Raw genomic sequence first — 25,320 nt, forward strand, 5'->3', positions numbered from 1 at the left:
ATCATGTTGATTTTTTTTAACTGTCTAATTTAACTTGGTATTTTTCAACAGCCAGATCTAATAAACACTCATTTAGCAGAGATTAAAGAGATGGGACTCTTGCCCAGAAAAGGTGTTATATATGACTTGAGATGCTAGTTTTAAGGGCAGTAATTCATGATGCTCAGCACTTGCTCCAGCCTGGAATTTTCAGTGCTTTAACAGGAGGGGTTCATGAATGGCAAAGCAGTGCTTCTCACTTTCCAGTAAATAGTTACGTTTCTACCATTTATACTTTTCATGGGCAGCTGAAGGACTTTTCTTCAAGGTCTCAAACATTCTTTTCTGTAGACCTGCTACAAAGACACCTTCTAACATCAGACAATGTAGTTCAGGAATGTATTTTGTTATCTTTTCTCAAACAAGCGCTACTCTAACTTCAAAAACCATTCATTGAACTATGGGTACAAAGGACAGAGGAGATAGTCCTTGAATTGGAAGAGATTACAATGTAGTCTGGAGAGGAGGAATAACAATCACACACAATAAAGAACAATAAAGAAGCTGGTAACAGCATGAGAGGTGCATAAACAAGTGCCAAATTACATAGCCAATTTGTGCAGTGTAGCCCATAAGGAAACAGATGGACAAGTACTTACTGAGCAGCAAGAAATACTCCAGGTTGGGTATTGTGCTGTAGGCTTTTTGTATACTTAATTTGCACAAAATTTTTTTTTCGAGGCAAATATTATGACCTCCCATTTCACAGGTGTAGAAACCGAGGCTCAGAGAACCAAGTTGCTTGTTCAAGTGGGGGAAAGGCCCAGGTCTGATTGCAAAGTCCTTGCCTTTCCTTTATGGCAAGTTGTTTCTTTAAGAAATATGACGAGTCAGGAGAAGAAAATCATGTAAGACGTCATGGAAGGAGTGGAATTGGATCTGAGTCTGAATGTACCCTTCAACCCAACTTCAAAGCAGCAAATACCTTGATGCAATTTGTTTGACAATCAATTCTGCTTCCAGGAATTAAGCCTAAAGAAATAATTAAGAAAATGTCCCTTTAGAAAGTTTGTATCCATTTGCACTCACACCGTATGTTATATAAATTCATTGTTCTCATGCCAACACCAGACATTATCATTCCTTTTCAGTATCTACCATTCAATTAGATGGAATATAGTATCACCATGTGGCTACAGTTTGTGTTTCTTCAGTGGGTAGATATGAACACCTATTCGTATCTTTGCTGCCTAACTTTGTTTTAGAATTCTCTGTGCCTTTTCCTTTGCTGATTTTTTTTTTTTTTTTTTTTTTTTTTTTTTTTTTTTTTTTTTTGGAGACAAGGTCTCGCTCTGTCTCCCAGACTGGAGTGCAGTGGCATGATCTTGGCTTACTTCAGCCTTGACCTCTTGGGCTCAAGCAATCCTCCCACCTTAGCCTCCCAGGTAGCTGGGACTACAGGCACACACTACCATGCCCAGCTAATTTTTCAAAAAATTTTTTTGTAGAGATGGGGTTTTGCCATGTTACCCAGGCTGGTTTTGAACTCCTGAACTCAAGCAATCCTCCCGCCTCAGCCTCCCAAATGCTAGGATTACAGGCATGAGCCACCACGCCATGCTTTGCTTATTTTTCTATATTTATTTACCTCTAAATAATTTTATTTTAAATTTAATTTTATAAATTAAAATTAATTTTAATTGTCTCATTAATTTAGAACACTTTACATGTTAAGATTTTTTGAACTGTCATATATGCTGCATATTACTTCTAGTTGATTTTTTTTTAAACACAGACAAATCTGAGTCATTTTCTTTATAATTTCTGCAGTAGCATCCTGGAAATACGGCTATAGCAAGAAGTAACCTTCAGAGTAAATAGCTTTCTCGAAATGGTAGCTCAGGAGAATGGATAACCAGGGCAGACTTGTGCAACTTCTAAGTATCTGCAAGGACAATCCCAGTTGTGCAGACTCAGGGCTCCAATGAGATTCATAGGTGTTAAAAGGACAGGTAACCCCTGATGGCTATACAACTAAAGGTCGCCTCAGTTACACTGATTTCTTAGTAACTTGAATTCCTAGGATAATCTCTAATTTGTTCAAAGTGTACTATTCTTTTAGCATACTGATAAGTCCACAAATACTATATGTGACATTTTGTCTTAAGATTGATGCAGGATTTTTCTTGGCCCCTTCACTGGACTCCCAACAGGAGGGAACATTTACTCAGCCCACCACATTCAACCCCTTGTGGGTAGGAGCCTGTGAGCAAGTGAGTGTAGGACCCAGGCGGCCACTCCAGGCACCAGCAGAAGCAAGCTCCATGTGGGGCCCATGGCCAAACCAGCCATGAGCCAGTGAGTGTGGGATCTGGCCAGTTGCTCTGGGCACCGGCAGGAGCAGGCTCCATGTGAGGCTCATGGCCAGATCAGGAGTGAGCGAGTGAGTGCAGGATCTGGTTGGCCACTTTGGGCACTGGCGGGAGCAAGCTCTGTGCAGGGCCCATGGCACCACCAAGATGAGGGAGCTTGTGACCCCAAAACCCCAGGGGGAGTTTTACAGTGCTCTCTTAGCGCTGCCATCTGCAGACGGCTGTGTGTTAACAGCTCAGCTGGCCCCTTGTCTCGTCACATGGGGTGGCTGCCCTCTGACAGCAAGGGCAAAGGGCCGGTGTGATAGCCTTTTGGGGTCCCCACACTCCGTGGGCCCTGAGCTCTTGTCCATCCAGCATCCAAGGAGAATGAAGTTGCGTGGACACTTGAAGGATGGTGAGGGTGGAAAATTTAATTGAGCAGTGGAAATGGCTCTTAGCATAGAGGGGAACTGGAGAGGGGATGGGAAAAGCAGATAGTCTTCCCCAAAATCTGGCCCTCTCTTCTCCAAAGTCTGGCCATCTCTCCTTTCTACTGACTGAGTCTGGGATCTTTATAGGCACAGGATGGGGGTGGGGTGGGTCATAGGTAGTTTTGGAAAAGGCAACACTGGATTGGTAAAAAGACATTATTCAGAAAGAACAAATCAAGAGAGACAGAGCAAACAGGAATAGAAGTTCTCACTTTGGGCTGCAGGTTTCAGGCTTTTGGACTTGAAGATGGGGTTTCACCAGGGACCCATCCCTATTTGCCTAGGCATTTGGCTGCCTCCTGCCACTCTCGATATTTTTGTTTGTTTTGTTTTCACTCTCAATATTTTTTAGTGAGATTTTTTAGTTCATTTTTGTGCTATGTTCATCAGGTTTGACATCAAGATGATGCTGACTTTGTAAAATTGATTGGAACTTCCTTCCTTTCCTCCCTCCCTCCTTCTTTCCCTCTTCTATTTCATCTACTTACTGATATTTGAGTTTAATATATCATGTTACTATTTGTCCTGTCCTGTGTTCCCGTTTCTCTCTTGATTTCTGCTATATTGATATTTCCCCTTCCTCCCATTAGTTTGGTAGTTACACCTTCTTTTACTTTTTTTTTTTTTTTAGCAGTTACCTTAAAGGTTTCAACATTAATCCTAATCTCCAATGTTACTTGAATTTTTATCTCACTCCCAAATAATGCCACAACCTAAAACATTTTAACTCCAAGAATATTGTGGTGGTTAATTTCATGTGTCAACTTGACTGGGCCACAGGGTGCCCAGACATTTGATCAAACATTATTCTGGGTGTGTTTGTGAGGGTATTTCTGAATAAGCTTAGCATTAGAATCAGTAGACTGAATAAAGTAGATTGTCCTCCCCAATGTTGGTGGACCTCATCGAATTAATTGAATACCTGAATAAAATAAAAAGTCTGATAAGAGGAAACTTCTCCTGCCTGACTTCTGAGCTGGGGCATTAGTCTCCTGCCCTCATATTGGAACTACATTGACAGCTTTCCCGTAGCTCCAGCTTGCCAAATGCACATCTCGGGATGTCTCAAGTGCCATAATTACATGAGCCAATTTCTTGGCTCATGTATGCACCAAGAATGTATGATGTATGCACGTCATAGAAGACATTTATATGCTATATATATTTAATATATGTCATAGGAGACATATAATACATAGAGAATATATGATATACAGATCATATAACATGTAGATTGTTTATATAGAATGTTCTATATGTAGAGTATGTGTTTCCTATGACATATATTAAATGTACAACATATATAAAATATCTATCTCCTATGACATACATATTAATTATTAAGTAGTGGCTTATGGCCAGGCATGATGGCTCACACTTGTAATTCCAGCACTTTGGGAGGCTGAGGCAGGCAGATTACCTGAGGTCAGGAGTCCGAGACCAGCCTGGCCAACATGGTGAAACCCCGTCTCTACTAAAAATACAAAAGTTAGCTGGATGTGGTGGCACATGCCTGTAATCCCAGCTACTTGGGAGGCTGAAGCAGGAGAATCACTTAAACCCAGGAGATGGAGGTTGCAGTGAGCTGAGATGGTGCCACTGCACTCCAGCCTGGGCGATAGGAGTGAGACTCTGTCTCAAAAAATAAAATTAAATTAAAAGTGGCTTATATATTATCATATATAATATGGCTTATATACCATATATCTCTCTCTCCTCCTGGTTCTGTTTTCCTGGAGAACCCTAATATAAACCACCTCTTGATTTTTATGTCACTTGTGCATTTTATTCTTTCTCTATGTATGTATATATACATATATATATGTTAACTCCACATGACAATATTGTATACAGTCAATATTTATTTAGATTTATCCATATAGTTGCCCTTTACACTAATTTCCTGTTCTTGCACCTGTGAGTTTCCAACTGGGTTTATTTTCCTTCTACCTGAAGGCATCTTCAGTGTTTTCTTAGTGCAGTCCTACTTGTGATGAATTCTTTTTGTCCTGAAATGCCTTGATTTCCCTTTTAATTTTGAAGACCATTTTTGCTAGGCATGGAATTCTAGACAATTGGTTACACTCTTTTTTTTTTTTTGAAGCAGACTCTCACTCTGTTAACCAGGCTGGAGTGCAGTGGTGCAATCTCAGCCCACTGCAACCTCTGCCTTCTGGGTTCAAGCAATTCTCCTGCCTCAGCCTCCTGAGTAGCTCAGATTACAGGCATGCACTACCACACCCAACTAATTTTTGTGTTGTTAGTAGAGATGGGGTTTCGCCATGTTGGCCAGGCTGGTCTCGAACTCATCTCAAGTGGTCCGCCTGCCTCAGCCTCCCAAAGTACTGGGATTACAGGCATGAGCCACCACACCTGACCAATCAATTACCTTCTTTCAGCACTTTGAAAATATTCTATTTGTCTTCTGGCTTTCATTATTTCTCTGGAGAATCCAGCAGTAAGTCTAGTGGTTGCTCTTTTGATGGTGATGTCTTTTTTTCTCTCGCTATTTAGTAAGATTTTATCTTTGGTTATCAATTACTATGAATGTGCCTGGGTTTTTTGTATATTTTAAATTCTGCTTGGGATTTTTAATCTGTGACATGCTTTTCACCAGTTTTGGAAAGTCCTCAGCTATTATCTTTTCAAAAGTTGCTTCTAGGCTGGGTGCAGTAGGTCACGCCTATAATCCCAGCACTTTGGGAGACCGACGTGGGTGGATCACCTGAGGTCATGAGTTCGAGACCAGTCTGGCCAACATGATGAAACCCCATCTCTACTAAAAATACAAAAACTAGCTGGGTATGGTGGTAGATGCCTGTAATCCCAGCGGCTCGGGAGGCTGAGGCAGGAGAATCTCTTGAACCTAGGAGGCGGAGGTTGCAGTGAGGTGAGATCACACTATCGCACTTCACTCTGGGTGACAGAGCAAAACTCTGTCTCAAAAAAAAAAAGTTGCTTCTCTCACATTGTCTCTGTTCTCTGCTTTTCAGGGACTCTAAATACATTTATATTAAATCTTCTCATTGTATCCCCTATATCTCTTATCCCCCTTGTCTGTACTTACGACCTTTTCTCACTCCATGTTTCCTTCTGGAAATGTTCTTCTAATATATTCTTAATTATATCTTCAACTATGTCTTATTTGCTATAAAACCTTTCCATTTAGTTCTTAATTTCACCTACTATTTTTCTTTGTTTGGGATTTTGTTCTTTTTATGGTTTCCATAATTATTAATCTTGTTTCTTGTTTTATCTCTTCAAACCTATTAAACACATTTCAGAGCAATTTTCTGTCAAGTAAAACTTGACAACAAAAAAAGCAATCAGTAAGTTCCAGTTCCACTTAGGATAGAGAAAGCCAAGAAGCATTGCTCTCACAAACTACTTTGCCTTGGGCAGAGTACAGGATGAAAGATAGCAGCAAATTAAAAAAAAAAAAAAAAAAAAGAAAGAAAACTGAAATTTTAACAAATGCTTAAAGAGCAAGTGTGGGCTAGTGTGACAGCTTAGAATTCCCAAGAGCCACAGACACAAGGAGAGTTTAGCCCTAGTTACCGGCTCTTTTTCATAGCCTCCACTGGGTGTTCATAAGAAAAACTGGGGACAGAGCAGGACAACTGAAAGAGACTCCTTTCGGTGACACAGGCATGCAGGTGACAACCAGCTACCACTGTGAGAGAGATATGAAACCCAGGTCCTTTTCTTACATAAAGAAAAAGCCCTCTGCCACCAGGGAAGTGATACGAAACCGCCTATCCCCTGGTTTCAGCCAACGAACTTGGCTGTAGGCAGGGAGGAGTTGAAGCAAAAAACATCTGCTGTTGGACAGGGCAAGGAAACTCACTTGTGACCATGATCCCGCACTGATGCAAAGCAGAGGTTTGCCACCAGTGAGAGAGGGACGGGAAACTCACTCTCACCTAAGACTCCCACAATTACAAAGCAGGGTCTGTGTGCCACAGAGAAAGGGGACCCAGCCCTGAAGCTCACACACCCATGGTTTGCATGAGACAGAGGCCGGAGGAGGAGAACCGCCTCCTGCCCCAACCATAAGCCTTGCACAAAGTACTAAGCAATAGATTTCTACAGCTGAGGAGGGACACGAGCAGAGAGAGAGAGGTATCACTGGTGATATAAGCATGCAGAGTCTGCTAAAAGCTGAGGGTGGAGCAGGAACACTGAGAAAAACTCTGGCACTCTAGGCCACACACTAAGCCCACGGCAGCAGCAGTCCACCACTGAAGAATTTGAAATCTGTGATATACTGAAAGTAACTATAGCAGCAACAAACTCAAACTCAGATCAACTATTTATTAGAGTTATTTGCCTCTCCCTAATAGAGGCCTAATGGCCTAATAGAAGGAAAGCTGTGCCCATTTCCAGATATAAATACTATTTACCTCAGTTTCTACTGTTCTTTAACATGCAACATCTGACATTTAATCAACAATTATAAGACATTTTAAAAAGCAAGAAAAAAAATGATCCATTGTCAAGAGATAAAGTAGTCAACAGAACCAGATCCAGAGATGACCCAGATACCGATATTATCAGATAGAAACTTTAAAACAACTATGATTAAAATGCTAAAGGACCTAGTGGAATGGATGGACACCATGCATAAATAGATTGGGAATTTCAGCAGAGAGATGGAAGCTATAAAAAAAGAGTTAAATAAAAATGCTAGAAATAAAAATATGATATTAAGAGATAAAGAATCTCTTCAACAGGCTTATCAGTGGACTGAACACAGCACAAGAGAAAATCAGTAAGCCTGAAATAGATTAACAGAAATAATCCAAACTGAAACACAAAGAAAAACAGAGTGTATAAAATAAAACAGCACATCCAACAGAGCCATGGGACAATATCAAATGGCCTAACATAAATCTAATTGCAGTCTCAGAAGAACATTTGATCATATAATGGTTGCAAATTTTCTAAAATTAATAAAAAACAACAAACAGATCCCAGGAGGCTTGGAGAATCTCAAGCAAAAGAAATACAAAGAAAAACATACCCAGAGGCTAGGCGCAGTGGTTTATGCTTGTAATCCCAGCACTTTGGGAAGCCAAGGTGAGAGGACTGTTTGATCACAGTTGTTCCAGACCAGCCTGGCAACATGGTGAAACCTCAGCTCTACAAAAAAAAAAAAAAAAAAAAAAAAAAAGAAAAGAAAAGAAAAAAAGCTGGGTATGGTGGCACATGCATGTAATTATAGGTACTTAGGGGACTAAGGTGAGAGGATTGCTTGAGCCCAGGAGGCAGAGGTCGCAGAGAGCTGAGGTCACACCACTGCACTCCAGCCAGGGCAACAGAATCGATCTTGTATCAAAAAAAGACACATCATAGTTTAACTGCTAAAAATTTTAAAAAGGGATATCTAGAAGGCAACAAGGAAAAAAAATTATGTATAGATGACCAAAATTTAGAATTACAGCAGTATGCTCAACAAAAACTTTGCAAGCCAGGAGGCAATGGAGTAATTTCTTTAAAATAATAGAAAACTTAGACTTTACCACAATCTTATCAGGTCACTTGAAATCTTGGTGTTAGTGAGGCTAATCAGGGCTAGAGTTGAGAAGAAAGATGGTGGTACTGTGGGAACAAGAGTAAATGATAGGGCTTAGATGCAAGGTGCTGGGGTGCACCTGAGAGCCAGAATGATATGGGTATGCCTCTTGAAATCAGGCCATCAATAAGCAAGGTCCCCAAACCTAAAATGGGTTTTTCAGAGCCAGACCACATCAGAGACTACATTCTCTAAATAACTTTCAGCACAGTGGAGTTGGCTACAAGCAAAATTGCATAATTGCAGTGCCCACCTAAGTACCTATCCCCCAATGTCTCAAAGACATAGAATGAATGGTACAGATTGTGACACTAGCCAAACTACAAAGGATAGTTCCTATGATTTCATCTATTGTGATATCAGGAGACAGGAAGAAGAAGGTGAACAAATAATCTGCTAATGCAGAGGTCACAGACCCAGGAGGAACACCCATGTGCTCCTATTTGAGATATTGAGTTGAAGCAAGGGGTGAGTCCTGAATGGATGGTGGGCCAAATGTGCCAAGTAGTGCAAGGTCAAGCAGAACTTCAATCCTTTCCATAATCTCCATCATTTCCCAAAAGCTTAAAAATATACAATCTAATTTTACAATTTCTACACATACACTCTTCAAGACAAGTGACTCCCAACTTCCCTTTTCCGTGTAGACTGCTACCTCTAGTTCCCTCATATACCTTCAGGAATCACAGGATGTAGTCACGACTGGGGGTAGTGGAAATTCAATCTAGAGATTCCACTTGCTTACTTACCTTCTTTATGCTATCCTTATGCTAGTTGTCACAGTAAGAGAGAACATGAGCATGGAGTGGGGAGGGAGGTGGGTGGGTGTTGGATTTTGACTGCTCAGAGTCTCTGGGTTATACAAATAAACATTGTGCCTTATTTAATGGAGGACAGCCAAGATGTAAAGAGGGTTTCAAAAAGTCAAGGCCAAGCAAGCCCTTTGTAGCTCAGCTCCTATTACGTTACTGGCAATAGCACTACAAATCAATGTAGAAAATGAGGTACTAGTAGGAGAGAGAGGAAAAGGAAAAAATAGCTGATCCTCTCTGGAAAGAGGGATGGCTGCAAGGCTTTCTGCTGTGGGCCCCTGCCTCTAAAGATACCCAATACAGTGATAGTAGTTTTTTCCTCCCTTCTTTTTATTTTTTGCTGGAGTGCAGTAGTGCCATCTCGGCTCACTGCAAACTCCGCCTCCTGTGATTCTCCTGCCTCAGCCTCCTGAGTATCTGGGATTACAGGCACGCACCACCACGCCTGGCTAATTTTTAGTAGAGATGGAGTTTCACCATGTGGCCAAGATGGTCTCAAACTTCTGACCTCAAATGATCCGCCAGCCTCAGCCTCCTAAAGTGTTGGGATTACAGGCGTGACCTACTGCACCCGGCCCTTCTCTTACCTTTGTGTGACCACTCTTCTGTTTCAGAAGTCAAAACAGGACAAGCAACTAATAATTTTCTTTTTTTTTTTTTGAGACAGAGTCTCGCTCTGTCGCCCAGGCGGGAGTGCAGTGGCCGGATCTCAGCTCACTGCAAGCTCTGCCTCCCGGGTTTACGCCATTCTCCTGCCTCAGCCTCCCGAGTAGCTGGGACTACAGGTGCCCGCCACCTCGCCCAGCTAGTTTTTTTGTACTTTTTAGTAGAGACGGGGTTTCACCATGTTCGCCAGGATGGTCTCGATCTCCTGACCTCGTGATCCGCCCATCTCGGCCTCCCAAAGTGCCGGGATTACAGGCTTGAGCCACCGCGCCCGGCCTGCAACTAATAATTATCAATTCTGCCTATCTATACTCTAGTTGTATACAATCATCTGAGAATTACAATTGAATTATTTTCCACTTCCAATGCTACTGGGCAAATCTTTCAGACATGATCCTGAGCATTTAAGACAATGGAGGAATTACCACAATTTCTAGCTGAAATGAGCCTATCATTTTAGTTTTTTTTTTCTTTTTTACTTTTACTTTTTAATTTTCAAAATATGAGATGGGGGGTCTCACTTTGTTGCCCAGGTTGATCTTGAACTCCTGGCCTCAAGCAATCACCCTGCCTCGGCCTCCCAAAGTGTTAGGATTACAGGCAGGAGTCACTGTACCCAGCATCATTCATTTTAAAGCTTTGAAATGTTTTGATTGCATTGGGGTACTCAGATGGATTTTTTTTTTTTTTTTTTTTTTTGAGACAGCATCTTGTTCTGTAACTCAGCCTAGAGTACAGTGACATAATCTTGGCTCACTGCAGCCTCTGCCTCCTAGACTCAAGTGATCCTCCCACCTCAGCCTCCTGAGTAGCTGGGACTACAGGAACACACCATGATGCTCAGCTAGTTTTTTAATTTCTTGTAGACAAGTTCTCACTATATTGCCCTGGCTGGTGTCAAACTCATGGGCTCAAGTGATCCTCCCGCCTCAGCCTCTCAAAGTGCTGGGATTACAGGTCTGAGTCATTGCACCCAGCATGTTTTTAAACATACCTGTTGATCACAAGAAAAACATATTTAAAAAATCATTATTGAAAAGCTCCACACTATAAGAAGCATGGATCAGTCAAATTATCTTTTAAAAGCCCTCTTTAATTCCAAGGAGACAAAGTAAGTATTGGTCATTAAACATGTTACATGTATGACTAATATTTATTATAGCTAATATGATAGTTTAGAACAAGGAAATTTAGTAGAGTTATAATATTTTGGTGCACATGTATAATTCAGCATAAGCCAAAGCCCTTTTAAAATAACCAATACTATCATTTTATGAAATCTTTATAAAATAAGCACAGTAGTACAATATTTAAGCATCTCAAGTCTCCATTTTAGAGTTGATTATCAAGGAATGCCTGTTATACATAAAGAGCTCTATGCTGTTCTGCTTCTTTAGTTAATAAGGTAGGGAAATAAGTGACACACTTTTTAGAGGAATCCATGCAGTGGACAGAAAGTCAGATTAGGTAGTCTCTAGGGATCCATCCAGTTCTGGGACTCTATGATCAGATGGCCTCTAAGGTTTCTTCTAGTTCAGAAAATAGAGGTACCTGGAATATAATTTTTTCCATTTTAAATGGTTATATAGGTTAATAGTATTTTTTGCTTTTCAAAATTCATTGCTGGTGATGTCTATTACTTATATGATGTCATATCTTTGGCCAGGAATGCAATCCTAACTAGTTTTGTTCCAGGAAAACATTTCATTTTATAGGAAGCATATCCCAGAAACATTAGAAAATACTAGTCCCAATATAAGTAACATTTACCAGCTAGACTCTGGGCTACACTTTAAAATATCTGATGTTCAGCCAGGTGTTGTGGCTTATGCTTGTAATCCCAGCACTTTGGGAGGCTGAGGCAGGAAGGTCACTTGAACTCAGGAGTTCAAGGCCAGCTTGGGCAATACAGTGAGACACTGTCTCTCCAAAAAAAAAAAAAAAATTTAATTATCGAAAAAAAGAAAAAATATATCTGATGTTATTTCTCTCTCTCAAGTTCAACAATAAATAAATAATCCAAAGTACATTTTTATTTGCAGCAAAATTTAAGATAGATGGTACTTTTTTTTTTTTTGAGACAAGCTCTGGCTCTATCGCCCAGGTTGGAGTGCAGTGGTACGATCTCGGCTCATTGCAACCTCCGCCTCCCGGGCTCAAGACATCCTCCCATCTCAGCCTCCCAAGTAGTTGGGACTACAGGCACTCACCACCATACCCAGCTAATTTTTGCATTTTTTGTAGAGACAGGGTTTCGCCATGTTGCCCAGGCTGGTCTCGAACTCATGAGCTCAAGCGATCTGCCTCAGCCTCCCAAAGTGCTGAGATTACAGGTGTGAGACACTGTGTCCAGCTGATGGTACTCATAAAAGTAGGCATCCAAACTCAACACCCGAAAAACTGAAATGTGATGTTAAATTACATCTGAAAACTTAAAAATGTATTTAAAAATCTAACTAAAGCTTACAATTTCCTTATTTTATTTCCTTTATTTTAACATGTCAAAAAAACACTTAAAGATATTCTTGTGAATACATATAAGCTGCCTCTCAGCATTCAGAACTATGCAAATAATTTTTCAATATGACAAAATGAAAAATGTACATACTTTAGGGTAGCGCTTAATACTCATCTTTGAAATCTATTGCTGATGCTATGTCTAAAGAGCAATGACTCAACCAGAAAAAATAGTAAAGGCTGCCTTTTCCTTTTTAAAGTGCTTATTAGCTTTATATCCAAAAACAATGGTTTTTACAAATACGTAATACTGAAAGGTGCTCAAAAAGTCACCACTTACTTATCTGCATTAATGAAGGTTGCTTCCAATGGCTCTCAATCATATGCTTCAAATCAAGACAGTGCTAAGTTCCAGCAGCATGAACAGTGACAGCAGAACAAACCCCAGCACATTTTCAGTGGATCACAGCAAATCAGAGAAAGTATAACAGCTTTTGAGTATGTTACACATCCAAGAGCCTTATCTTTCGCTCCACATATATGGTAAACATAAAAGAAAAAAGAAACACTTTGTCTCCCTATAGAGCATTTTATAGTATAGGGAGGGATTCAAATTCTCTTATTATTTAACAAAACTCTTGTTTCTATATAGAGGAGATGTTACATTCTTAATGTTTACAACAAAGCCTATTTCCACCAAAAAAGCAAGAAGAAATTAATAAATGAAATCCTGAACTCTAAAAACCTAAGAAATAAAATTGTGAACAATTCTGAAATGAAGTGTTTTTTTTTTAAAGGCTAATACAAACATACCAAAATAGAATTTCTGAGCATGAAATATGTGATTTCATTTCAATCGTATCACTTTCATCTGATTGAAAAATTTAGAAAAAATAAGGATCATCTTAATCTCACTGCTTTCTGTATGAGACTATCATTCCAATTCATGCCCTCAATACACACCACTGTCCAACAGTCTTACAGTCAGCATCCTCTCAGGTCCCTGTCTGCTCGCTGAACCTTAAGCTGGTTTTACCCCTCCTTTCTCTCTGCTCCCAAATCCTCTACATATCTCAAGAGAAAAATATTCCTTTAAAAAATGACAATTTAAATACAGTGTGATAATGCTACATTTGATTTAAAGTAGTAATAAATTATAAATTGCCAAATAACTTAATGTAATTCACGATGCAAATCCTTGGTATAAAAATAATCCATATTGCCCTGAATATAATAAAGCAATCCAGTGATTTTTAAATTAGTTATGAAATAAAGGCAAAAAATAAGATGTAAAATACTATTTATAAAAGTCAAGTAAGAAACCAGCTACCATAAATCTTTTTACAAAGATAAATGTAATGTGGCTTACTACTTCTAAAAATTGTTAGGGAGGTTTGGAATCAGTGGTTTCAAAAATGACTCTAGGGAAACTAGAGACTGAATTATATATTATTGTGATGTACAACATATTAACTATATATATAATAATAATACTGCAATGGGGAGTAATTAATCTTTGGGCGTGCTACTTCCTGACAAGTACATTTCTTTTTCGAAGTATTTGCTATAACCAATTAATTTTTAAATGTTAGTTTTCAAAAACGTTTCTACTTGAGATACTTATGTTATTCTTATTAATACCAGAAGTCTAGAATGGTGATAAAATGCCTATAAAATAAAATAATGATTGTTCTTGCATCTTCTGTTATTGTGACAAATACACATTAAAATAGATAACATTGCTACACCTGGAAATTAAAAATATCCAAATCTGTTAGAAAGAAGTGGAAAAGGAAAGAAAAATGGAAAATTCTTATTTAAAAATGGATCTGAAGTCCTTGTATTTCTTAAGAACTTGACTTATCAAATCACAGTTTATCTTCTTTCTGAAATCAAGTTGTGTCTTCCACCATTCATTCATGTGATATGTCAACTCTCCATTTTGTAGGTCTCAGTTTGAATTTTCTTGAATGTTTGCAAAACTGGTACTGGACTTGAGACGTTTGGCTAGACAAATCAAAAGAATTGTGTTTTAACTTAAATTTAATTATCAAACATAATTATTTACTATTTTTATGTAAACTACAGTATTTGTCTATCAATTCTATGTTTGAATCCTAACAGTTCCAGCCTTATAAGAATTAAAACCTAATTAAAACTTTCTTCAAAAAACATAACTTTGTTAGAAATTGCACGACTTTGCTAGAAGCAGTACCAAAATTATTTATATCTTCTTGAACATCACAATCTTAAATATGTAATGTAGGTGAAATAAATGTACTTAGACAATGAAAGTGCTATAAGGTAGAATAACAAAATTATACATCTAAAAGTCTAAGTTAGAAATCCAAATCTAAATTTCTCTTAAAAGAATTCAGTGAAAACTTCCTCAACCTGATAAAGAGCATGTACAAAGATTCTATAGCAATCACTATGCTTAATTGTGAAAGACTGAATGATTTTTTCCCCCCTAAGATCTAGAATAAGACAAAAATACCTGGTCTTGCTCGACATCATGCCACTAATTTATCATCAGTGCAACAAGGCAAGAGAAAGAAAAGGAAAGGTATACATATTGAAAATAAAGAAATACAACTGCTTCTATTTTCAGGTGAAAAAAAATTCAGTGAAAGAACTCTGTAATGGAAAAAAGAAAAAAATTTTAATGACCCTCAAAGAAAAGTGAGTTGTATATTATTATGGAATCCTGCATTATGAAAAAAAATGTTTAAAGATGCTCAAAGAGAAGTGAGTTTTATGTTATATACACACACAAACACATATGGCAGCTAACAAAATACATTACCATCAATTCTGATTTGATGCTAATGGGACTGAGTCATTAGGGTTAATAAAACAAATCATGGCTATTTGGCTTGGTAATATGTTTTGTACTTACAGTTAAACATGAATGTTTCTCATGTTCTAGAAATGAAAACCAATCATGCCCACAGTGAGAGCATTTATACTGAGTAACTAAGAGTGTCCCTACTTCAGAGCTTCACAAAACTTGGGTAGGGGTTATGATTTAGCAGCTCTGCAATGAGACCCTAGTACCTGTACTTTTTTTTAAAGCTCTGCAGATAATTCTGATATGTAGCCAAGGATGAGAACCAGTGTTTCTGCTTATTTTATTTTATTTTATTTTTTATTTATTTTTTTTTTAGACAGAGTCTCGTCTCTGTCGCCCAGGCTGGAGTGCAGTGGCTTGATCTCAGCTCACTGCAAGCTCCACCTCCTGGGTTCACGCCATTCTCCTGCCTCAGCTTCCCGAATAGCTGGGACTACAGGCACCCGCCACCACGCCTGGCTAATTTTTTTTTTTTTGTATTTTTAGTAGAGATGGGGTGTCACCATGTTAGCCAGAATGGTCTCGATCTCCTGACCTTGTGATCTGCCCGCCTCGGCCTCCCAAAGTGTTCGGATTACAGGCGTGAGCCACCGCGCCTGGCCTACCAGTGTCTCTGGTTTCTATCAGGGTCCCCCTGACCACCACTGTAAGTGGAAAATGACAACATGACTTCCTGGACCAGTGTACTGCTTCAGCTTAAACTAAAGGGAAAACTTAAACTAAAAACATTGACCTAAACTAAAATCTACTTCTTAAGACTTCAGCAGATTTGGGAGGCAAACCAAATCAATAGTTTGGGTTTTTGAGAATTACTTTGTTAAAAACTACTAGAAGTGATCTAGCTTCTGACTAAATTTCAAATGACTTAATAAACTGGCCAAGTTAAATACGAATGAGTACATACACCTACAACTTCCTTGCCTTTATATTCTCTACCTGATAAATCCCCACATCCTTTAAAATTCTACCCCAGGGATCATCTAATGGTGAATTTCAACACCTCTAATGCAGTCGCTGCTCCCTCCAGGCAGGGGAGACAAACAAATAGAGAATAAATGAAGAAGATGATTTAAATAACCAATTATTTAATTTAAATTAGCTTAAGTGATTAAGTGCCATTAAAGAAAGACGGCACAGAAAAATGAATGGAGGGGTGGATTCTTAAGACTGGGGAGTCATAAAAGGTCTCTTTGAGCAAGTAACTTTAGAGCTAAGACCTGGCTTGCAAGAAGCCAGGTAAGGAAAGAGGGAAGGGCCTTGGAAAAGCAGCAGTGTGAATGAGCTTGGTAGCAGAGAAGAACAGAAAGGAACCAGACTGTCCACAGCACCATGAGCAATGAGGAGAATGGATGTGACGAGTTTAGAAAGGTGGCTATGGGGCAGGTCATGTACAGCTTGGAGAGCAGACCCTGGAAAGTAAGTTTGGATTTATTCTAGGTACAATGGGAACACATTAAGGGTTCCAAGTAGTAGAGAAACATGGTGAATTTGTGTTTAAAAAATTATTTTAGCCACTTTATGGCATATGGATTTTAGTAGATCAAGAAATGGAAGGAGGGATACCAGTTAAGAGGCTCTTGCATTAGTACAGGTAAAAGATGAAGGGCCGGGCGCGGTGGCTCACGCCTGTAATCCCAGCACTTTGGGAGGCCAAGGTGAGCAGATCACAAGGTCAGGAGTTTGACATCAGCCTGGCCAATATGTTGAAACCCCGTCTCTACTAAAAATACAAAAATTAGCTAGGCGTGGTAGCATGTGCCTATACTCCCAGCTACTCAGGAGGATGAGGCAGGAGAATAGCTTGAAACCAGGAGGCAGGGTTGCAGTGAGCCGAGATCGTGCCACTGCACTCCAGCCTGGGTGACAGAGTGAGACTCTGTAAAAAATAAATAAATAAATAAATAAATAAATAAATAAATAAATAAATAAGAGAGAGATGAAGATGGCTTGGTTTACCAGTGGAGGGAGAGAGAAGACTAACTAAGTAGGACTGGCAGCATACTTGCTAATGAATTAAAAGGGGATGAGGAGGGTTATGTGGGAATGGAAAAATGAAAGAAAGAAAAGAAGTAAGAAATGACTACAAGGTTTGTGGCTTCCATAGCAAATAGTGACACTGGTAGTGACTTTTACTGTGACAACAAACAAAAGATCCTGATCAGAAGCAGTAAATACTTTCCATAAAGTTAAATAGATTTGCAAGGCAAATAAGATGCTAAACTTTAAAAGTATACCAAGCTCTGAAAAATAGTTTCTCAACGGTGAGGTGCCCACAATATTTTGCTGTTATTCTGAATAAGTGCTTCAAGGACCTGAGCTACTACATATTTACGGAATGCTGGCAGCCTTCAAAAAGCTTTACTAAATACACCTGTGACAAAGACTCTCCCCTCTAGTAGCATTTTAAGGGGACAAAACATTACAAATTCAGTTCAAACTCATCTACAGGTAACCTTTTTTTAAAAGTTAGATCTATTAGAAGCAAAGTTAGATGAAGCAGTGATCCAAATTTACAGGGAAAAGAATTTTTATACCATACATTCCTAGACTACAAATAGTATCTGAGAGAAAAGAAAGTTAACTTTTTTCCCTAAACAGTTCTCTTTTTTAAAAACTAAAATTATTAAAGCATAAGCCCATACTTTCATTCTGATAATAAACAAGAAACCCATGTGACTTAGAAGCCACTCTTCTTTAGCTGGATGGGATCTCTAGTTAGTGCTTCTTTTGCTCTGGCCTATTTCATAGGGAGAAAGAAAGGGAATGAATATGTATTGAGCATACACTATTATGTCAAGTAATCTCCTTGGAACTATGACTCCAATTTGTTCACAAACTGCCTGTATGTTAGCTATAGTTTCTTCCTGCCTGCCACACCTTTAGGTGGTTCTAAGACCCACAACTCCAGTGGATCTAAGAGCTGTCTGTATCTCCCTGCTATTGCCATGTCAGGAGTGCAAAGTCTCTGTTGCTATTCTTCTGTTGTTGCCAACCTTATTCCAGGGGTAATCTAGCATTTTCAATTTAATCATCTGAAAGACACCGTGTTTTAACTTTTTTTTTGAGACATTCTCACTCTGCCCCCTAGGCTAGAGTGCAGTGGCGCGATCTCGGTTCACTGCAACCTCCGCCTCCCAAGTTCAAGTGATTCTCTCCCCTCAGCCTGCTGAGTAGCTGGAACTACAGGCATGTGCCACCACACCCAGCTAATTTTTTGTATTTTTAGTAGAGATGGGGTTTCACCGTCTTAGCCAGGTCTCGATCTCCTGACCTTGTGATCCACCCGCCTCAGCCTCCCAAAGTGTCCAAAGTGCTGGGATTACAGGCGTGAGCCACTGCGCCCGGCCCTGTTTTAACTTTATATTGTCTACACTTATAAAATTTTCACAGATCTTTTTTACAGTAAGCATGACTGTAAAATTTAAAGCAGAGAGTCCTTTTAGGCTAATCCACTTTGAGTTCTCAGAGTAGCTATCATTTCTAAAACAGGTCTAAGTTTTTAAAATACAGGCTTTTATTTATAAAATAAATAATTGTAAAAAACTTACGCAGAATGAGTTTGCGTTTCTTTTGCTCTGAGTGAAGAAAGCTACTAAGGTAGAAGACAACAGGTAGAAAGAGAATGAACACAGAAACAGCAATTACAGGCACTGTGTCACTGCAAGGGACTGAACAGTTGAAAGTTCGACTCCAAAGTTTTCGGGTGATGTTCATCTGGAACAAGAACAAACAATATCATTCTATTTTATATTTAACTTGTCTTCAATTTCTTATAATTATTTTGCTAATAACTAAACAGGAACCTAGAATTTAGACTAAATATTCATCTCTAAAAATCTACTGATAGTTGAGGACAACTTCTTCTGCCACGAAAAAATCCTGGTTCACAATCAGTCATTGTATAAATTTATATCCATACAGAAATTTCATATTCTAAGTCCATAACACTGACCAAAGTATTCTAGAATGTCAACCATTTGTACATTCAAACAGAGAACTTGTATGAAGAGGAATATAGTTAGGCCCTGTTTTATTCATTTACAAAATATTTATTATTTATTGAGAGCCTACTAGAAACCAGGTACTGTTTTAGGCAATAGGAAGGGAGCAGTAAAAACAAACAAAAATCCACACTGTACATTTCATTTTAAGTGCTTTTTAACCATCTCGAATATTATTGGTTCTTATAGTTCCCTCTGAGCTGCTGTGATAATTCACACTCATTCTCAATTCTTACGCTCATTAATTTTGACCTCAAGTTCTCCACTTTGAGCCAATAATTTCTCAGTTTCCTCTAATGTCCCAATACTCAGGCATCATAGTGCCTAAAAAGGCATGATTGCCATCTAGTGGCACCCTATATAAAGGCAGGCTATAAAATGGAGGAAAAAAAATTTTTTTGACCATTCAATTAATACATGTTTATTAAGCCCATTACATGCTAGACTGTCCTAAATACTGTCCTAAATACTGAATGGTAAACAAAAAAAGCCTAAGTCCTTGTCCTCATGTGGCTTATATTTTAGTGAGGAAGACAGACTATAAACAAATATTTTCAGATGGTAACAGATATAAGAAAATAAAACAATGGAATAGGAAGTTATCGAAGAATGGCTTCTAAAACAGGTAGTGAAATCCAGAAACGTCTTTTTTTTTTTTTTTTGAGATGGAGTCCCGCTCTGTCGCCCAGGCTGGAGTGCGGTGGCACGATCTCGGCTCACTGCAACCTCTGCCTCCCGGGTTCAAGTGATTTTCCTGCCTCAGCCTCCTGAGTAGCTGGGATAATAGGCGTGTGCCACTACGCCTGGCTAATTTTTGTATTTTCAGTAGAGATGGGGGTTTCACCATGTTGGTCAGGCTGGTCTTGAACTCCTGACCTCGTGATCTGCCTGCCTCGGCCTCCCAAAGTACTAGGATTACAGGTGTGAGTCACTGCGCCCCACCCAGAAACTTCTTAAATTAGCGATAAGTGCACAAGAAACTGAAATATAAATATATAACAATATCTACACCTCTGCAAATGGACATATTTTCAAATTTAAAAAGATTAAATGTACCAAATGATCAACTCACTTATGAAGTGCCTAATTTATTTGTTTTATTTTATTTTTATCCTAACCATGAGACTAGGGAAATATCCATTTTGGTTTAACAGACCAGGATATTCTAAAACTTTACTATTTTATAACTAGTTATTTTTGGTTGAAGACAGAATATGCAGATTCCACTGTATCTCCAAAAAGAATAATCACACTGAAGGTACATTCAATAACACTCTAATACATGTATCACATCAGAAGCAAAGTACTTACTGCATCTTCCACATCAATGCATAAATGTGTTCCAGGTTCAGCCTTATTCTCAAGTTCATTCATTTTTTGCATTTCACTGTACAGACTACTCAGAGTTTTGTATGCTTCACGACAGTTTTTGCACACTTCTGAATAATTTTTTGTCTGTAAAAGACTATGTGCATTCCCCTAAAATGACAAAGGCACATGTAATATATACAATAAACATTATACACAATATCTCTTTAATGTAAGCTATTTGCCCTTCTAGAAGACGGGAAACAATATGGTATGTTAAAGTGCTAAGCTGTGATGTTGGGTAGGTTACTAAATCACTCTGAGTCTCAGTTTTATCATCTACAAAATAAAACGACCTCTACCTCTATTATAAGTCCAAAGGATTAGAGATCTGGTATGTGAAGCAGATGGCAAACTGTTTGGAACTTTCTAGGTGCCTCTAAATTTTGAAAACTGCTGCATTAGCTAATTTTTTTTTTTTTTTTTTTTTTTTTTTTTTTTTTTTTTTTTTGAGACGGAGTCTTGCTCTGTCACCCAGGCTGGAGTGCAGTGGCCGGATCTCAGCTCACTGCAAGCTCCGCCTCCCGGGTTCATGCCATTCTCCTGCCTCAGCCTCCCGAGTAGCTGGGACTACAGGCGCCCGCCACCTCGCCCGGCTATTTTTTTTGTATTTTTTTAGTAGAGACGGGGTTTCACCGTGTTAGCCGGGATCGTCTCTCGATCTCCTGACCTCGTGATCCGCCCATCTCGGCCTCCCAAAGTGCTGGGATTACAGGCTTGAGCCACCGCGCCCGGCCGCATTAGCTAATATTAACTGAGGATAACAATAATTCATATGCCAAATTACTAGTAACTAAATACAAAATTTCCTAAATTATCTCATTACAAATCTGCAGTTATCTATCCTACTCTCACTGAATAAATAAAATAGGTTCCTGCCTATGCTGACTTCAACACCATAGTTTATCTTGCTGAGACAGGACTTTTTAAATGGAAAGGGAAAAGGCACCAAAACTGCATCCCCACTCAATTCTCTTATCACAAGGCTCATAATCTAGGCCTTTCAAGTCAACAAAAAGGGCCAAATACCAAAGAACTATATAACCTAAAATGAGGAGAGTGGAGGTACATAAAATATTATGCTAGTAATACTGAATTTATTGAGAGTTTTTAGCATGAAGGGCTGCTGAATTTTGTCAAAGGCCTTTTCTGCATCTATTGAGATAATCATGTGGTTTTTATCTTTGGTTCTGTTTATATGCTGGATTACGTTTATTGATTTGCGTATGTTAAACCAGCCTTGCATCCCAGGGATGAAGCCCACTTGATCATGGTGGATAAGCTTTTTGATGTGCTGCTAGATTCGGTTTGCCAGTATTTTATTGAGGATTTTTGCATCGATGTTCATCAGGGATATTGGTCTAAAATTCTCTTTTTTTGTTGTGTCTCTGCCAGGCTTTGGTATCAGGATGATAATAAGAGCTATTTATGACAAACCCACAGCCAATATCATACTGAATGGGCAAAAACTGGAAGCATTCCCTTTGAAAACTGGCACAAGACAGGGATGCCCTCTCTCCCCACTCCTATTCAACATAGTGTTGGAAGTTCTGGCTAGGGCAATCAGGCAAGAGAAAGAAATCCAAGGGTATTCAGTTAGGAAAAGAAGAAGTCAAATTGTCCCTGTTTGCAGATGACATGATTATATATTTAGAAAACCCCATCATCTCAGCCCAAAATCTCCTTAAGCTGATAAGCAACTTCAGCAAAGTCTCAGGATACAAAATCAATGTGCAAAAATCACAAGCATTCTTATACACCAGTAACAGACAAACAGAGAGCTAAATCATGAATGAACTCCCATTCACAATAGCTTCAAACAGAATAAAATACCTAGGAATCCAACTTACAAGGGATGTAAAGGACCTCTTCAAGGAGAACTACAAACCACTGCTCAGTGAAATAAAAGAGGACACAAACAAATGGAAGAACATACCATGCTCATGGATAGGAAGAATCAATATCGTGAAAATGGCCATACTGCCCAAGGTAATTTATAGATTCAATGGCATCCCCATTAATTTGTCAATGACTTTCTTCACAAAATTGGAAAAAACTGCTTTAAAGTTCATATGGAACCAAAAAAGACCCCGCATTGCCAAGACAATCCTAAACCAAAAGAACAAAGCTGGAGGCATCACACTACCTGACTTCAAACTATACTACAAGGTTACAGTAACCAAAACAGCATGGTACTGGTACCAAAACAGAGATATAGACCAATGGAACAGAACAGAGTCCTCAGAAATAATACCACACATCTACAGCCATCTGATCTTTGACAAACCTGAGAGAAACAAGAAATGGGGAAAGGATTCCCTATTTAATAAATGGTGCTATGAAAATTGGCTAGCCATAAGTAGAAAGCTGAAACTGGATCCTTTCCTTAACCTTATATGAAAATTAATTCAAGATGGATTAGAGACTTAAATGTAGACCTAATACCATAAAAACCCTAGAAGAAAAACCTAGGTAATACCATTCAGGACATAGACATGGGCAAGGACTTCATGTCTAAAACACCAAAAGCAATGGCAACAAAAGCCAAAATTGGCAAATGGGATCTAATTAAACTAAAGAGCTTCTGCACAGCAAAAGAAACTACCATCAGAGTGAACAGGCAACCTACAGAATGGGAGAAAATTTTTGCAATCTACTCATCTGACAAAGGGCTAATATCCAGAACCTACAAAGAACTCAAACAAATTTACAAGAAAAAAAACAAACAACCCCATCCAAAAGTGGGCAAAGGATATGAACAGACATTTCTCAAAAGAAGACATGCATACAGCCAACAGATACATGAAAAAATGCTCGTCATCACTGGCCATCAGAGAAATGCAAATCAAAACCACAATGAGATACCATCTCACACCAGTTAGAATGGCAATCATTAAAAAGTCAGGAAACAACAGGTGCTGGAGAGGATGTGGAGAAATAGGAACACTTTTACACTGTTGGTGGGATTGTAAACTAGTTCAACCATTATGGAAAACAGTATGGCGATTCCTCAAGGATCTAGAACTAGAAGTACCATACAACCCAGTCATCCCATTACTGGGTATACACCCAAAGGATTATAAATCATGCTGCTATAAAGACACATGCACATGTATGTTCATTGCGGCACTATTCACAACAGCAAAGACTTGGAATCAACCCAAATGTCCATCAGTGACAGACTGGATTAAGAAAATGTGGCACATATACACCATAGAATACTATGCAGCCATAAAAAAGGATGCATTTGTGCCCTTTGTAGGGACATGGATGCAGCTGGAAACCATCATTCTCAGCAAACTATCACAAGAACAGAACACCAAACACCACATGTTCTCACTCATAGGTGGGAACTGAACAATGAAATCACTTGGACTCGGGAAGGGGAACATCACACACTGGGGCCTATTATGGGGAGGGAGGATGGGGGAGGGATTGCATTGGGAGTTACACCTGATGTAAATGACGAGTTGATGGGTGCTGACAAGTTGATGGGTGCAGCACACCAACATGGCACAAGTATACATATGTAACAAACCTGCACGTTATGCACATGTACTCTAGAAATTAAAGTATAATAATTAAAAAAATTTAAAAAAAATTATGCTAGTAAATCTCAATCTTTTGTACTTCTAGACTGACACTTGTCTTTTCAAGAATAAGTTTGCTAAACAGTCAATTCACACCTTTGCTTTCTACGCCCTTTCTTCTTTACCTTCTAGTATGAAGAAAGGATACTAACTGAACATTGGGATGAAAGAGAAAAGAGAAAAATCAAACTAATTACACTGATGTAGGCCCAACAATGTGACCCTCACCATCTATTTGACAGAAAAACTAAGTCTCTCCTTAGTCTGCTACAAGAAATAGCCTATTGCTTGTTTTTCACAGAACAATTGTGCACTTAGCTAAAACTTGAGCACAGGGCTAGGCGCGGTGGCTCACGCCTGTAATCCCAGCACTTTGGGAGGCCGAGGTGGGCGGATCATGAGGTCAGGACATCGAGACCATCCTGGCTAACACAGTGAAACGCCGTCTCTACTAAAAAGACAAAAAATTAGCTGGGCATGGTAGCAGGTGCCTGTAGTCCCAGCTGCTCAGACGGCTGAGGCAGGAGAATGGTGTGAACCCGGGAGGTGGAGCTTGCAGTGAGCCGAGATCACGCCACTGCACCCCAGCCTGGGTGACAGAGCGAGACTCTGTCTCAAAAAAAAAAAAAAAATTGAGCACATGATCAATTTAGCTAAAATTGTGCACATAATCTTGATGGGGAGTAATTTAACCTTTTTTTTTTTTTTTGCCCAGACTAATTTCAAACTCCTGGGCTCAAATGATCCTCCCACCTTGACCTTCCAAAGTACTGGGATTACAGGCAGGAGCCACCATACCTGGCTGCCATTTTTATTAAAATTTAAAATGCACATATCTTTTGATAATGTGAAAGTTGTAGACATTAGGATGAAATCATCTTTGTCAGACCCAGACAAAATACAGCCAGGAAGGCCCAAAGGAGAGGAGACTCATGCTTATGTGTCTGACATAGCTGTTTCCAAGGACTTTCTAAAAACCCCACAAGAAACCCTTTCACGCCCTTCATGCAACTCCTGCTTTCACATGGTTTACCACTGCCATTCTTTAGGACTGCAGTAATTTGGATAAGATGCGCTCAGAAGAACACTTGCCCAGTAATGGCATCTCCACAAATGAACTGACGACAACTCTGGCTTTGAGCCTCTGGAACCAGTGAACTCAGTTTCTAAGCAGTT

The 25,320-nt window shown here is 39.1% G+C and overlaps 1 protein-coding gene across 6 annotated transcripts in view; it reads right to left on the reverse strand.

Moving 5' to 3' along the window:
• Positions 1-364: 364 nt before the first annotated feature.
• Positions 365-25,320, reverse strand: part of OSTM1 (osteoclastogenesis associated transmembrane protein 1) — a 48,419-nt gene continuing 23,463 nt past the window's right edge. For 2 of the 6 annotated variants that reach the window (XM_005551524.5, XM_074036807.1), the window contains exons 4-6: positions 20,498-20,665; positions 18,734-18,899; positions 11,012-14,341 (exon numbers count right to left, since the gene is read on the reverse strand). In XM_005551524.5, the coding sequence (XP_005551581.2) occupies positions 14,286-14,341; positions 18,734-18,899; positions 20,498-20,665 (390 nt within the window). In that variant the 3' untranslated portion in view covers positions 11,012-14,285. Of the gene's footprint in view, positions 1,012-7,847; positions 7,967-11,011; positions 14,972-18,733; positions 18,900-20,497; positions 20,666-25,320 lie in introns of those variants that run through there. The other 4 variants (XR_010586189.2, XR_276034.5, XR_276033.5 and 1 more) reach the window with 4 other exon arrangements.

This window comes from Macaca fascicularis, chromosome 4 (assembly GCF_037993035.2).
Source record: "Macaca fascicularis isolate 582-1 chromosome 4, T2T-MFA8v1.1".
Taxonomy (NCBI): domain Eukaryota; kingdom Metazoa; phylum Chordata; class Mammalia; order Primates; family Cercopithecidae; genus Macaca; species Macaca fascicularis.